This window comes from Gadus chalcogrammus, chromosome 12, assembly GCF_026213295.1.
Source record: "Gadus chalcogrammus isolate NIFS_2021 chromosome 12, NIFS_Gcha_1.0, whole genome shotgun sequence".
NCBI classification, from domain to species: domain Eukaryota; kingdom Metazoa; phylum Chordata; class Actinopteri; order Gadiformes; family Gadidae; genus Gadus; species Gadus chalcogrammus.
Genome location: NC_079423.1, coordinates 29,370,574 through 29,383,875, shown reverse-complemented (window position 1 = coordinate 29,383,875; position 13,302 = coordinate 29,370,574). Strand labels below are relative to the sequence as shown.

At 42.5% G+C, this 13,302-nt stretch overlaps 1 protein-coding gene across 1 annotated transcript; it reads left to right on the top strand.

Annotated features, from left to right (window-relative positions):
* Positions 1-888: 888 nt before the first annotated feature.
* On the top strand, positions 889-12,228 carry LOC130392806 (ceramide synthase 2-like). Its single transcript, XM_056603299.1, has 10 exons — positions 889-907; positions 1,503-1,678; positions 3,159-3,277; positions 3,666-3,717; positions 4,125-4,175; positions 5,837-5,929; positions 6,638-6,766; positions 7,972-8,078; positions 8,478-8,634; positions 9,580-12,228. Exons 1-10 carry the CDS (start codon positions 889-891, stop codon positions 9,802-9,804), a joined length of 1,128 nt encoding a protein of 375 aa, XP_056459274.1. The 3' UTR covers positions 9,805-12,228.
* Positions 12,229-13,302: the final 1,074 nt, after the last annotated feature.

Below are 13,302 nucleotides of genomic sequence, written 5' to 3'. Positions count from 1 at the left end.
GTAGTTAAATCTAGACACAAATCTGTTTCACAGCTGTTTCTACAGATACCACAGAAGAAGTGAAAAGGCGGTTGAACAATGAAAGGATTTAAATGGTGAGCATTGCAGGGACATAAACAGAAAAACGCTTACCCTCTGTCCGTCGATGGGCGGGGGGGGGGGGGGGGGGGGGGGTCACCCCCCCAAGCCAGGGAGTCCCGGAAGAACGAGGATGCTTATGTTGTTCCTTATCTGACATCACTAATGGTGAAAAGCAAAAACACTTTGGCGAGTTTTGTTTCTGAGACAGAAAGACAGACTTCCACGCGCCTGTTTGTCTACGTTTCGTCTGCTGCTTCACTTGACTCTGAAACAGCAGGGGGAAAACACCACCTTGTTTATAAAAACACAGACATGACATACAACTCATAAAGTATTCAGTCTCCTGCAGTAATTAACCCCCTGGCCCCTCATCAGCAAAGCAAAGAATTACAGAAAGTATGTGATTGCCATGTTAGCTCCCGACGGGGCCTATTACAGGTGCCTTGAGGCCTGAGCGATGGAGGATTGGAGAAAACACTGCAGTAGTGGTGACACCATGGACTGAGTCCCGTGGTTTCTGAGGCACGGGCGACAAAACAATTAAACTATTCTTTAATCTGTGTCAAAGTGAAAGTAAGACTAGGGTAGGCTGGACACTGTGTCGAGCATCAGGGAGATGACCACATATGATGCAAATTGTTTGAGAACCTCCCTTGATAGGCTGCTCATCTGTCCTTTTAAGGAACGCCGAGCAGGTCTGCAGTCTTTACACATCTCATCCTCCTGTTTTGTTAGTACTCCGTCTCTTCATTATCTATTCATCTGCACGAGAAGCTGTTGGAGTAGAGGCAGCTACCATAGTAGGTTATGGAAAGACAGAAGCAACGTAAGGATACTAGATAGATTAATGGTGTGTGGGTGTGTGTGTGTGTGTGTGTGTGTGTGTGTGCAAAGTCAAGACCTTTTTGATCAGATATGCAGCATAACATGGGCTTTCTGTACATTTAGATGGCAAAAGTGATCTACATGCTGTATAGTTGGTATACCTGTGTGTGTGTGTGTGTGTGTGCTGTGCCGTGGTGCGTGCATTGTTGTCATGTAACCAGAGACAGCCTGCGTCTCTGGCTAAAGGCAGTCCTGACCTTCCTCTGAATGCTGACTTCCCACCTGCACACTGAAGGGTGATCATCACCTATGTGTGGTAGAGTTACACAACACCCCCCCCCCCCCAAACACACACACACACAGACACACACCAGTGTTGGTTATGGTGAAGTGTGGGATAATGAGGGATCAGCTTACTGCTCAAAAAGTCTTTGTTGTTTAGTGATCGGCTCGTTTATCTCACTCTGGTGTTGTTGCTGTTGTTGTTGTTGTATAATTAAAGCAAATTGGGATAGTTTGCATTCAGAGGTCGCTCCGCTTATGATTAGTAAATGCTCTTTGTCGTTCCATCGGTTGAACCCCTTTAAAGTGTTCAGGTGTTTCCTGGTCTCCTGTTGACCCATCGGTCCCCCTCCCCTGGCTGTGTTGTTCCAGGATCATAGCACTCCCTCTAAGCACACGTTTGGGTGTGAAGGACCGGATCTGGACTGAAGCCCCGTCGATCCCCAGACTGGAGGCCTTCTGCAAGCACAACAACCCACAGCCTACCCAGGTCGGTTTGGTTTCCCCAATCCCATGGTTCTTGTTTCTCAGGAAACAACACCACACCACAACACACACACACACACCACACACACACACACAACACACACAACACACACACCACACACACACACACACACACACACACACACACACACACACACACACGCTTTGGAGAGCCTTCTTGTTATAATAGAAAACAGGCTGTACTTCAATCAACAATAATCTGGATCAGCTGCATGGCTATTAATGCTCATACACTCAAAGCATACATTATGAGGCTCTTCTGCTGGCTGCTTCTGAATCCCTCAGTTGCGGTCTATTACCGAACGTGTAGGATAGGACACAGATCAGACTTGCAGAACAGATGCATAGGCTGGTGAGATGGAGGGCTTGTTATGACCCTCCTTATCAGGGGTAGACTGTAGAAAATGCAGAAGGGGAAGCCTAGAAGGGTTTTAGCAGGGGAACTTCCGCCTGCGACTTTATAAAAAAAAGTTGTTGATATGTCAGCACATATCAACAACTATATAAATTCCAGTCAAAAAGATCACTGAAATGTTCCCCCCTGAAAATGTAAATTCCTCACAAATACAAAACTTGGCAACACTTGTATTATAACCACTGCAATCAGTTGCATCGTATCATTTCCATATTCTACTTTGCATGTTCCAGGACATCATGAATATGAGTGTAACAATAAACCATTATGGCTAACCCTGCAATCTCAAAATAACGCGCCTAACCTTGAAGGGGTAATAATCGTAACCTTTTAGAATCTTGATTTTGGCATCCAGAGTATGCTGTCTGTGTTAAGGCACCTAGACTGCAGTCATCATCGTATAGTTTGCTATTATACCAATATACTATTTGCATACCTATTGTACTATACTGTAACCTAAGAGCACATTTGTTAATGAAGATTATGGAGAGATTTTCTGATAACAGTAAATCAATTTTTCACTTTTCGTGCCAAGAAATACTTCAAACAACGTTTGTCTGTGGTTATATACCCTATACTAAATGCTAAAGATCTAACTGATACTTCAGTTATAAAATACCAAGGGGTTATGGCTTTAACCAAGGTAAATTTACTGAGTAAATGTCTCTTAATGTACTGTTTTGATCTTCTCAAACATTAAGCTCTTCCATATCACCTGACCCGTACAATGTCCTCCTCTACACAAACACTCTCCCGAGTGACCAATGAATGGAGGAAGTAGAGAGAAAAGAAAGAGAGAGAGCACCACAGATGTACATTAGAATGCAAATGTGTTCCTAAATCCTAGAGAGTGTGTGTGTGTGTGGGCTGCTGTGGTGTGTGTGGTTTGTGTGTGTGTGTGTGTGGTGTGTGTGTGTGTTGTGTGTGGGTGTGTGTGTGTGTGTGTGTGTGTGTGTGTGTGTGTGTGTATGTATGTGTATACATGCGTGTGTGTGTGTGTGTGTGTGTGTGTGTGTGCGTACATGTGTGTGTGTGTGTGTCTATTCAGAGTGAGCTGGTGGGTCTGGCCAGGCAGTGTGGACTCTCTCAGCGACAGATCCAGACCTGGTTCAGACACCGACGGAACCAACAGCGCCCCAGCAACACCAGGAAGTTCTGCGAGGCCTCGTGAGTCCACTGGAGAACACACTTCATGGCGTCTAGACATCCTGCCTGCTGCTGTGCTGCTGCCTGTTGTTCCCTAAATAAAGTCACAGCTGCAGGAACAGTATTAAAAGAACGTCCAGCCCGGTCCAGGGGATTCCTGAGAAAAATGTGTGCTACGGCTTGGCATCAATGCAGTTACAGGAAACAATCTAATACTATAGAATCTAGATATAATCAACATTATTATAGTCATCCATATAAGCTTATCAACCTGTATCGGTATTGTCTCAATAATACTGACTATAAAGTGAGTTTGAAACAAATCGTCTACAAATACATTTCATATTACTGCAAAAATAATATTTCCCAAGATAACAATTTGAACGTTAATTGTTTGTTTTCTGTGCAGTTGGAGATTTGTCTTCTACCTTGTAGCGTTCACCGCAGGGCCTAGCATCTCTGTAAGATGTAAGTCCCATAATTACGTTCATTCCTCGTGTTTTTGAGATGGTTACGACATAACTGACCTACAACATTGTGCCTTATGACTATGTGTGCATGAATGTTTGTCATTTATAACATAAATGACTGTGTTGGGATGCACTCGCCTACAATGTATAAGAAACAAATCTGCTAAGCATGTTCTGGTTCCTATAGCTGCACTCCGTCCAGAGTTGTTTTTTTAAGAAGCACTTAGATGTGCCATAATATTGTTCTAAGCCGCACCTACAGGTCGCTTTTAACAAAAGGGTCTTCTAAATTACATACATGTAAACAGACCTGGTTTAAACAGACCTGCGTTTTTGTGAACTTAGCCTAGAGGCAAACCGCAATGTTGAACATAGATGTCTGTCTCCTTCTTCGTCAGACAAAATGGTTCTGGGACTCCAGAGAGTGCTGGAACGGTTACCCCAAACAGGTGAGTCAACAAACAGAGTCTGTGTGATGTTATTACATAATAACACATAATTGCATTTTCATTAAATCGATGGAAAAACCAACAAATATTCACAGTTTACGTCAGGGTGTAAGATTATCATTGATCAAATAAGTTTTTTCAAAGGGTTCCCACTCTTTATTAACTGTTTCACTGTTGGTAGTGTCGCTTTTGAGCTCTTGAACAAATATAAAATATATTACTCTTCAAATCTTGTTTGTTCTCCTACTCCAAACTTGACATCCAGTCATACACACCCTGACAGACAAGCAGTCCTTTCATTCTCTGACCCATATTGAGCTTCCTGGGGTGGCTAGAAGTTCTGTTTATTTCACCAGATTCATGGCTTATTGTGTTCTTTCTTCCTGCTATGCCTGGAGTTTAAAAGGCTAACATAACCGTTGAGCTTCCATTGGGAAGACATCTAGGAACGCCTGGAAAAGCAGAGATCCGCCCCCCAAACTCCTACCATGTCCCTCTTTTTCCGTTCTCTTCTAACAGTTAATGCCTTCCTCCCTCAAAAAGGGGTCAGGACCCCGAAAGAGAACACTGTAATCTCGCTAAAAACCCAGCAGCCCATGTCTCCAGCCCTATCTGTCCTACATCCTGGTTGGCTAACCTGCTGCCTCAGTCACTTTGTTGTGGACTTATCACTTTTTCTGAGCCTGAAGCGGGGGGGGGTGTGGGGGGGGTGGGTGTGTGTGTGTGTGTGTGTGTGTGTGTGTGTGTGTGTGTGTGTGTGTGTGTGTGTGTGTGTGTGTGGGCCATTAAACTTAGGGGTGTGTCTGTGTATGTAAGGGGGTTGAGTAAACTTCCTTCGATTGTGTTTCTCCAGAGGGCAGAGGTTTTTACTGTAGGTACGACATAACCACCCATTCTACATACATGCTGGGACGTTTCCTCCTGTTTTGAGAGTTAGCCAATGTGGGGTCATTCATTTATCTGAAGTCAAGGTTGAATAGAATGGAATTTGCCCCACCAACACACACACATGCACAATGACACAGAAGCACTGCAGTTACACAAAACGCAAACAGAGTTGGCCACATTAAATTGTGATGTCAATCTGTTTCAGATGGAAAAGATAAACCATTTACCCCAAAAATGCATGAAGAGGCTATATTGCCAACCGTTGAAACAAGGGTTTATCCTTCCCAGGGTATCTGCAGGTTTCAGCAAGTCAAATTTAAGACTTTTTAAGACCTTTTTAATACCACTATGAATGAAATTGAAGACCTAAAAAGACGCGATGGTGGGGGTTGGCAACAGACGCAAGCCAACTTCGGAAACGGACGTCTTCCAGCCAACTGTCCTTGAATTTGCACCTAACCATTGTTGCAGACTAGCTAGCCAGCATGCAGATAATCGTTTATGTATGCAGCTAGCAAGAAAGAAGCCTCTCTACATGTCCTTCCTGAGAAGTCCCACGAGAAAAAATTAATAAATAATAGTCAGCTCCGACAAATCTAAGACCTTGAGTTACAGTATTGAAGACCAGCATATGACATTTGTAACGAATTAAGGCCTTAAATTTAGAAACATTAATTTAAGACTTTTTAAGGATGCGCGGACTCCCTGCATCCATTAAATCCACCAGGTGTCCTGAAGCTGTATGCTATGTGTTCCTCTGTCCCTGTATGCAGCCGGTGGCAGAAGCTCACTACTGGTATTACATCATGGAGCTTGGCTTCTACTTGTCCCTCCTGCTGTGCGTGTCTGTGGATGTGAAGCGAAAGGTTAGTTCCACCATCGCTCACTCTCCTCTCACCCCTGAGAACCCCTTAGAGAAAGTGGTCTGCTCACCCTTATACTGAATACCCGACTATTTGCTAGATCCAAATTGTAACTTTTTGACTTATGAAGCGGTTTTAAGAGCACTTTAAACAGACTATGAGTTCAAAGTGGAATTCATGATACACTATACGAGAATAAAGAAAAAACTAAAATCTGGCACGCATTTAAGTAGCAGACCGTAAAGATGAAAGACTTACAAAATGTGGAAATTATTTCCTTGCAGTTTTGCCAATATTATGAAGAAAATGTTATAATTACTCCGTAAACGTAACAAAAATAGGACCGGTCCACTGTCTGCCTCAACTATTGCATCTGCAGGGTGTGTCAAGATGCTGACAAGGGAATCTGAGCATGAATTTTCAAACAATAAGTCTGCCAGGGCTAATGTGTTGAAATTCACTTACATACACAAGCACACACAATACTGATTTACTAGACCACAGACACAGAACTGCTGAGACACACCCAATTCTTTTACTTTTCTAACAATTTGTGGTTGTGGTTTATGTGTTGTTGCAGTTCCTGTGTGTCTGCTTGAGCTTCGGTGTGTGTTCATGCGGTCTGTGTCTGTGCTGTGCTGTGTGTGTCTGTGTGCATGTTGTGTGCGCACGTCGTGTATGCATTTGTATGCCTGTAGTGGAGGTCTCTAGGATTTCAAGGAGCAGATTGTTCATCACATCGCCACCATATTCCTCATCGGCTTCTCCTACTGCGCCAACTTCCTGAGAGTGGGTACTCTGGTGATGCTGCTGCACGACTCCTCAGACTTCTTCCTCGAGGTGAAATGGTTAACAGTTAAACAATGTCACGACACAGTCATATGTGTACCTTTCTCACAATCATACTATGAGAGTATGGAGGCGAGCTACTTAAACCTTGCTACACTACCGACCTACTCTGAGCGGGGAATCTTCGGTAATGGCAATGATTATCTCACCAGAGTGTTTGTTGAGTGTTCCCAATATTGCGTAGTATTACCAACAAAACATGGGACGGTACATTCTTAAGTAAAGCCCTATTGTTATTTAAACATTAAGTTTAGAATAACCAATAAAGAGGACTACAAAACAGATCCCCTGCAAAAGGCTCAAAATCTCTGCCATTGTGCCATGCATGTATTCCTTCAACTCTTCTGGACGGGGTACCACCCAAAGCGTCATGTGCACCTTGATCTTGAAGAAAAGCATTGCGCTAATTCCCTTTACAGTAGTGTTTCCCCCCGTCATAATAGATACAAACAAGCTTTCATTAGCTCCATTATGATTGAACACATTGGACTGGTTATAAAAGCATGCCACATTCACAAACTAGAGGCAAAAGCCTCAGTATAAATAGTACAACAGACCCCCCTGTCTATGTTTTGCATCGTGTTGGTACGGCCTGGTTTCATATTCCCCAGATAACATCAGAGTGAGTTCGACTATATCTGGGATCTGATGAAATATGCAAGAAAATTGACGAGCAGCCGGATTTGCAGTGCCCTCAGCTCATAGAGAAACAGGCCATGTTATGAACTCAGAGCCTAAAGGAGTTCCGTCCGGTATTGGGGCGGGACTAGGACTCTGCGCTGACTCACGTCGACTCTTCCCCAATGAAGGGCCAGTATAATGCCCCATTGCATTCAGAGGTCAACACTGCCCAGATAAAACTTACTGTTCAAAATGAATTCAAACAGTTATCTTAAATGAGCTTTGAGACATTTCTTATTTAAATTAAAAGATGAAAGTTGATACATGAATATTGTTAATCATAGCGGTAAAGATGCATTATTGATAGTATAGGTGTCTACCACTAGGTGGCACGCGGAGACTGACGAGTTGTTTGTAAACATGGCCTCTGAGTGGGTCAGGTGTGCTTCAGTCCCCCTGCTCGTTCATTAGAGCTGAGCCTTGTCAATCAAAAAGGGGAGGAGCGATTCAGCGACATTGTATGCAATTATCATAATACTGTTTTTCTTTATGATTTCTTTACTTACCTTCACCAGTCTGCAAAGATGTTCAACTACGCTGGCTGGAGAAAGACATGCGACATACTGTTTATCCTCTTCTCTGTCGTCTTCCTGGTGACTAGACTGGTCATATTCCCTGGCAGGTAAGGCTTGCGGGTGGAATTTGGTACTCAACGCACTACTTTTCTCCTTTACTTCCCTCAAATAGAATCACTATCAGAGCCTTTTACCTGAAACAATTTGAATGTCTATAAAGTACTTGTTAGCTTTCCTCCTGACGTCAGGTTACTACATGGGACGATAAAACACGAATAAAAGAGTGTTAATAGGTACCACTGAGTAATAGATCACCATCCTGCAGATAACCTGACTGAACTGCAGATAACTTAACCTAAAGTGAATATGTGCCAACAGTTGCCATGCCTTCCTTTCGTTATTTTTGTACTAAACATGCTTCAAACATGTAACTCCTTGAGTTACACCTTCCAAAGGCCTCAACGCCGCTACAGCGAACTCATCACGTTGTTCCTGTGTGTCCCCAGGATGATCTACTCCACCATGGTAGAATCTCTGGACTACTTCGACCCGTTCCCTGGGTACTTCTTCCTCAACGCCCTGCTTCTGGTGCTCCAGGCTCTCCACATCTTCTGGGCCTACCTCATCCTGCGGATGGTCCACAAGTTTGTCTTCCAGGGCAAGGTGATGGCGACGGCTGAACTGCAATATTTCCACCCAATGACACTGAACACATGTTATGTCACCATGTTTCTGTGTTGCCACGGCCCCATATAAAGGCAGCACAAATGGAGGGGATTTTGTGTAATTATCTAAACTATAATACATTGCATTTATTTATTGCATTCAAATAGTAAAACCAGGGCTTAGTTTGTGCCGACTCGTACCTATTTGAGTGGCTTTGTCACTTGTCTATTGCATTTTGGATGCAAATCCGATTTAAAGTAAGGGAGAGGGCTATGTGAGGTCAACCCAGTAAAGCCTGAATTCAAATCGTGACTGCGATCTGAACAAGGACACCCTTGGCAACAACAACAAGTAGCCAATGATCAGTTAATGTTCCCATATGCTTAGTAAATAGTAAATAGTTTTTATAGTATAGTATTTAAATAGTATGTACTAGAACCAGCTGTCATGTCAGGGGATTTCACAATGTTTTCTATGAGTATGTTGCACATAGCGTGGTTCATGATGTCATTCTTGTTTAGTTTCAGCACAGCAGCACCTAGGTGTTGGGTGCAAGGCTCTGTGGTTTTCGTGCGTTCCGTGCATACGTTCCATGCTTTTTGCTTACCTCCAACACGCTGGTTCAGCAGCCTATGTGTCTCAACACCTCCTGGTTTACTAATTGACCACTCGGTAAAAGCAACAAGAAATCAACATAAAATAATCACGGGTCCCTATTAACCAATTTAAAAAGGTGTTTTTGGAGTAGGGCTTTAAAAGTTTTGAGAAAGTCTACGTCTCTGAGGGAGCCTGGGAGAGTGTTCCAGAGCTGTGTAGCCACACTTACTCTTTATGGGCCGTATATTATAAATAGACAATGACTCAATCTAGGGCTACCAGGGTGTTTGCTTCCTGCACATTCCGACCAGGACCCTGCATAATGCGGTCGACGTCCCCCCGCAGGTGGAGAAAGACGAGCGCAGCGACGAAGAGAGCGGGGATGACGATGAGGAGGGGGAGGACGACGAAGAGGAGAGGCCCGAGGAGGGAGAGGATGAAGGCTGCTGGGGGAGGAGCGAGGGAAAGGGTGCGATGAACTCTAAATCGGCGTCCCTGGCCGACCACTGTGTTCTGAACAATCTGACCCACCGGAGGAGCTCCAACAGCCCCTGGCCCAAAGCGAGGTAGTGAACCTGCCCCCTCCACCCCCCACCCCATCCCCCACTGCTCCGTCCCCTCAACCCCAACCTTCCGCTTCCACCACCATCTGTTCAGCATCATCAGATAATAGGTGTGTCACTGTTTCACCCCACACACACACAGACACACAGTCACACACACACACCGAAGGTCTTGTCACTGGGTATAACTAGACGCTGGTGTCGTTTTCATTCATAACCACTAAAGAAAATTCTCCTGGGTTTTATTTGCATGGCTGTGTACAGTATGTGGTTTAGTAGCTGACTCTATGACCTCAGTCTTCTTCCTTCACTGCGGTTGATTTTTGATGTGAGAAAAAAGACATGACTAGTAGAAGTAGTAGTAGTATTATTAGTAGTAGGTATATCATACTAGTTAGAATCCTCAGAAACAACACTTATTTAATCTGCGGTAGGTAGTACAATCATCAATACATTAATGGAGGTGAGCTATTTAAACCTTGATATAGTACGGACCTATCCAGACAAAACTCTGAGGGGGAATCTTCAGTAATGGCGATGATAATTGCACCAGAGATCCTCTAGACTCTAGAGGCTTGTATGTTTTCTACTACGGACATTGTCAGAGTCGCACGGACACAACTATTAAACAAAATATTACGCTCATCCAATAAAAATAGATAAATGCTGCGGACACATCTTAAAATCCTCTTATCTGATCCATTATCAAGTCCAGCCCAGATGATTACTCGTCTTCATCCATGTACTTAACTTCTACAATACATCTATGCATTCAGTTCAATTTTACGCTGGTTTGTAAACTGCCAACTGAAGAAAAATGGATTGTCATAGCGTATTTGATAAACTACTGTGTAGCCTCTCTTTTTTCCATCTTATCGGCTGAATCGATCATAATCAATCAATAATAACCGCTCTATAATTAGCATTATCGTTGTATATAGAATTGCTGCCTAAGAATTTGCTAATGAATTATCTGATGTGCAGAAAAGCGTTTAGGTTGGTTCAGAGTAGAGGGTTCACTCTAGTTAGATTCTCTCTAAATGGCCCTGGGTTGGTTGAGTTACATTTGAGTACCTTTGGCGCCCCCTAGTGCATCAGCGACTCCTGAATTGGTTTTCCAATTAACTGATATGCCTTTTAAGAAGTGATTTAAAGTCGGGACTTCTAAAATATGTATGGTATTTCCTGTTGATTCTCTGTGCGAAAAAAGTGTGGATTATTGTGGTTGGTTCTCGCTGCAAGTTTGAATTCAGTTATTCTTGCTAAAGGACTTAGTTTTGTGCCTTGACTCCTGTTTTGTCCCAGCGCCTTGTTCTTTAGCTCTTTGTGCTAATAGATAGCTTTACTATAAAAGCAGAAAGACAAGGATTTTCTGGTCTGTGTGAGATTCTGAAGCCAGACAGTGCCTTGATAAGCTTTGCATTAAAGTACCCTATGTGGAAATGTGAAAACATTTTGCTTACAACTTTCCTGGAGCCTATTTTTAGAGATAGAGAGTGTGAGTGTGAGTGAGAGTTTGAGTGAGTGAGAGAGAGAGAGAGAGAGAGGGGTTGTATAGAGGGAAAGGAAGGGCTATCTTATATATGAAGATTTTAAATAGATTTTAAGAAAGAAACCTTTCAGATGATTAAACTAGATTCTGCCACAATCCCTGGTATCTAGTTGTCCTTTCCACTCCAATACACAGAGGTATTTGTCTACAAAATAATCCCTCTCCTTTGAAACATGAATGAGGTATAACTCTAAGCTTGAAGACAACATTACTATGTTGTTGATAGGCTTCCAACCACTCAGCATTTATGTGAATCCCCACAGTATGCATCAACAATTGTATAAATCCTTTTTTTAATGTGTCAGGCAATGTATTTTTCTTGGTTTGTTTGTCTGAATGAGGAAACAAAAGGGCTCATCAATTCCCTGTAATGTCTGAAGACTGATTAGGCAACCTTTATTTAATAAGGGAAATAACTACAAGTTTATGATGCTTTTACACGAGGGATGCCAATAAGTAACAGGTATTTTTTTTCACAAATGCACATTTGTCAAAGTTTGCTCTGTCTCTTCATCGTTGTTAATAAAGAGCTTCTTTTGAAAATTGTAAACAATGAATGTTGCTATACTTTTTTTCTTTTCCTCTCAGAGACAGCAGCTCTAGCCCATAGATTAACTCTTTCTTTTTTCATCACTGGTGATGAATCACAAAGCTTGATCCAAGAGAAAAAGGTAAATCATTACAAATATAACCTCCGCAACATGGGTGTAAAAAACAACTTGGTTCTTATGAAGGTAAGTACTTCAACTGTGCTAGAAAAAGCCTACCATCCTGAATGCTTACTGTTATTTCTCTCCCTCTTAAAATAAAGATGTTTTTTTTTTAAAGCGGACTCCAAGAATCACACAATTATTCCAATGTACCTGTACTTCTGCTGTGCAAACGACAATAAATATCTTGAATATTGAAAAGTTGTAGTCTTGTACTCATTACCTTGACTAAATTGAATTGTGTGTGAAAAACAGGGAGACATGAAAAACATTCAAGTTGGTGGCCCTTGAGGACTACAATTAGCTACTGCTTAACCGAACAAACAACCCTGAACAGGGATGAACACAGCTTCCTGCCTAGACTCAAACTGTGGTGCCCCGCTCTTCCTCATCAACCTGTAGCACAAGGCTCTCACGCTGACCTGCACTGTCAGCTTGTCTTTATCGGACACTGAATGAAATAACACATACAAATTCATCAAGCTTCAATTGTACTGGGTTACTCGCATCGTCACATCTATAACATGTTACTACATGGAAAGAAACGTTAGGTAGCTTGTTAGGGTTGTTAGTGTGTTCCTTAGCCTAGATGTTGATTTGGTGCAGTTAGATTGTTTGTCTTTTCTTGACTGACCTGAACTGCCAGCTTGCCACCCAGCTGATGCATTCCCTCAGGAGGTTCTCCTTCTCCTGGTTTCCTGAGCCTAGGGGTCGTCGCCAGGGGTTAGAATCCTTGACTGATCTGCAAGTAGTATAGTTGTAGGTAGATAGTCCTAGTTAGTGGGGTCAAGGTAGTAAATAGGGTATAGTTAGTAAGTTGTATGTTTGTAAAGTTAAGGTGCTATTTTTTTTTTTTTTTACATAAGGTACCTGGAATTTAGCACATCAAAAAGGTGATTTACTTTGGCTACACAGTCCAGCCTGTATCTTTTTGCCTCTGCTGGCAGTCTCTGCAAGGTTACCATCGCAGAAATGCCTGGATCACACAGATACGACTATTGAATAGTGGTCACAGTACTAATAATACCTTTAATTTAGAGGCGACTTTCAAGAACCCAAGGTCACCTTACAGAGCATATAGTCATCACATTTTTAAAAAACAAGACATTTGGGAAAAAATAAATAAATAACCATAAGCAATAAGAAATAATAAAACAAAAACAAGAACAAAAAAAAAAAATAAAAAAATTCAAAACAGTGATCAGTTAGACGTTTGTGTGCGAGTTTGAAGAGGTGAGTTTTG

Excerpts from the sequence above, each read along its gene's own strand:
- LOC130392806 (XM_056603299.1), top strand. Across the intron at positions 3,278-3,665 it reads AGGAAGTTCTGCGAGGCCTC|TTGGAGATTTGTCTTCTACC; the intron begins GTGAGTCCACTG and ends TTTTCTGTGCAG. Across the intron at positions 4,176-5,836 it reads GGAACGGTTACCCCAAACAG|CCGGTGGCAGAAGCTCACTA; the intron begins GTGAGTCAACAA and ends CCCTGTATGCAG.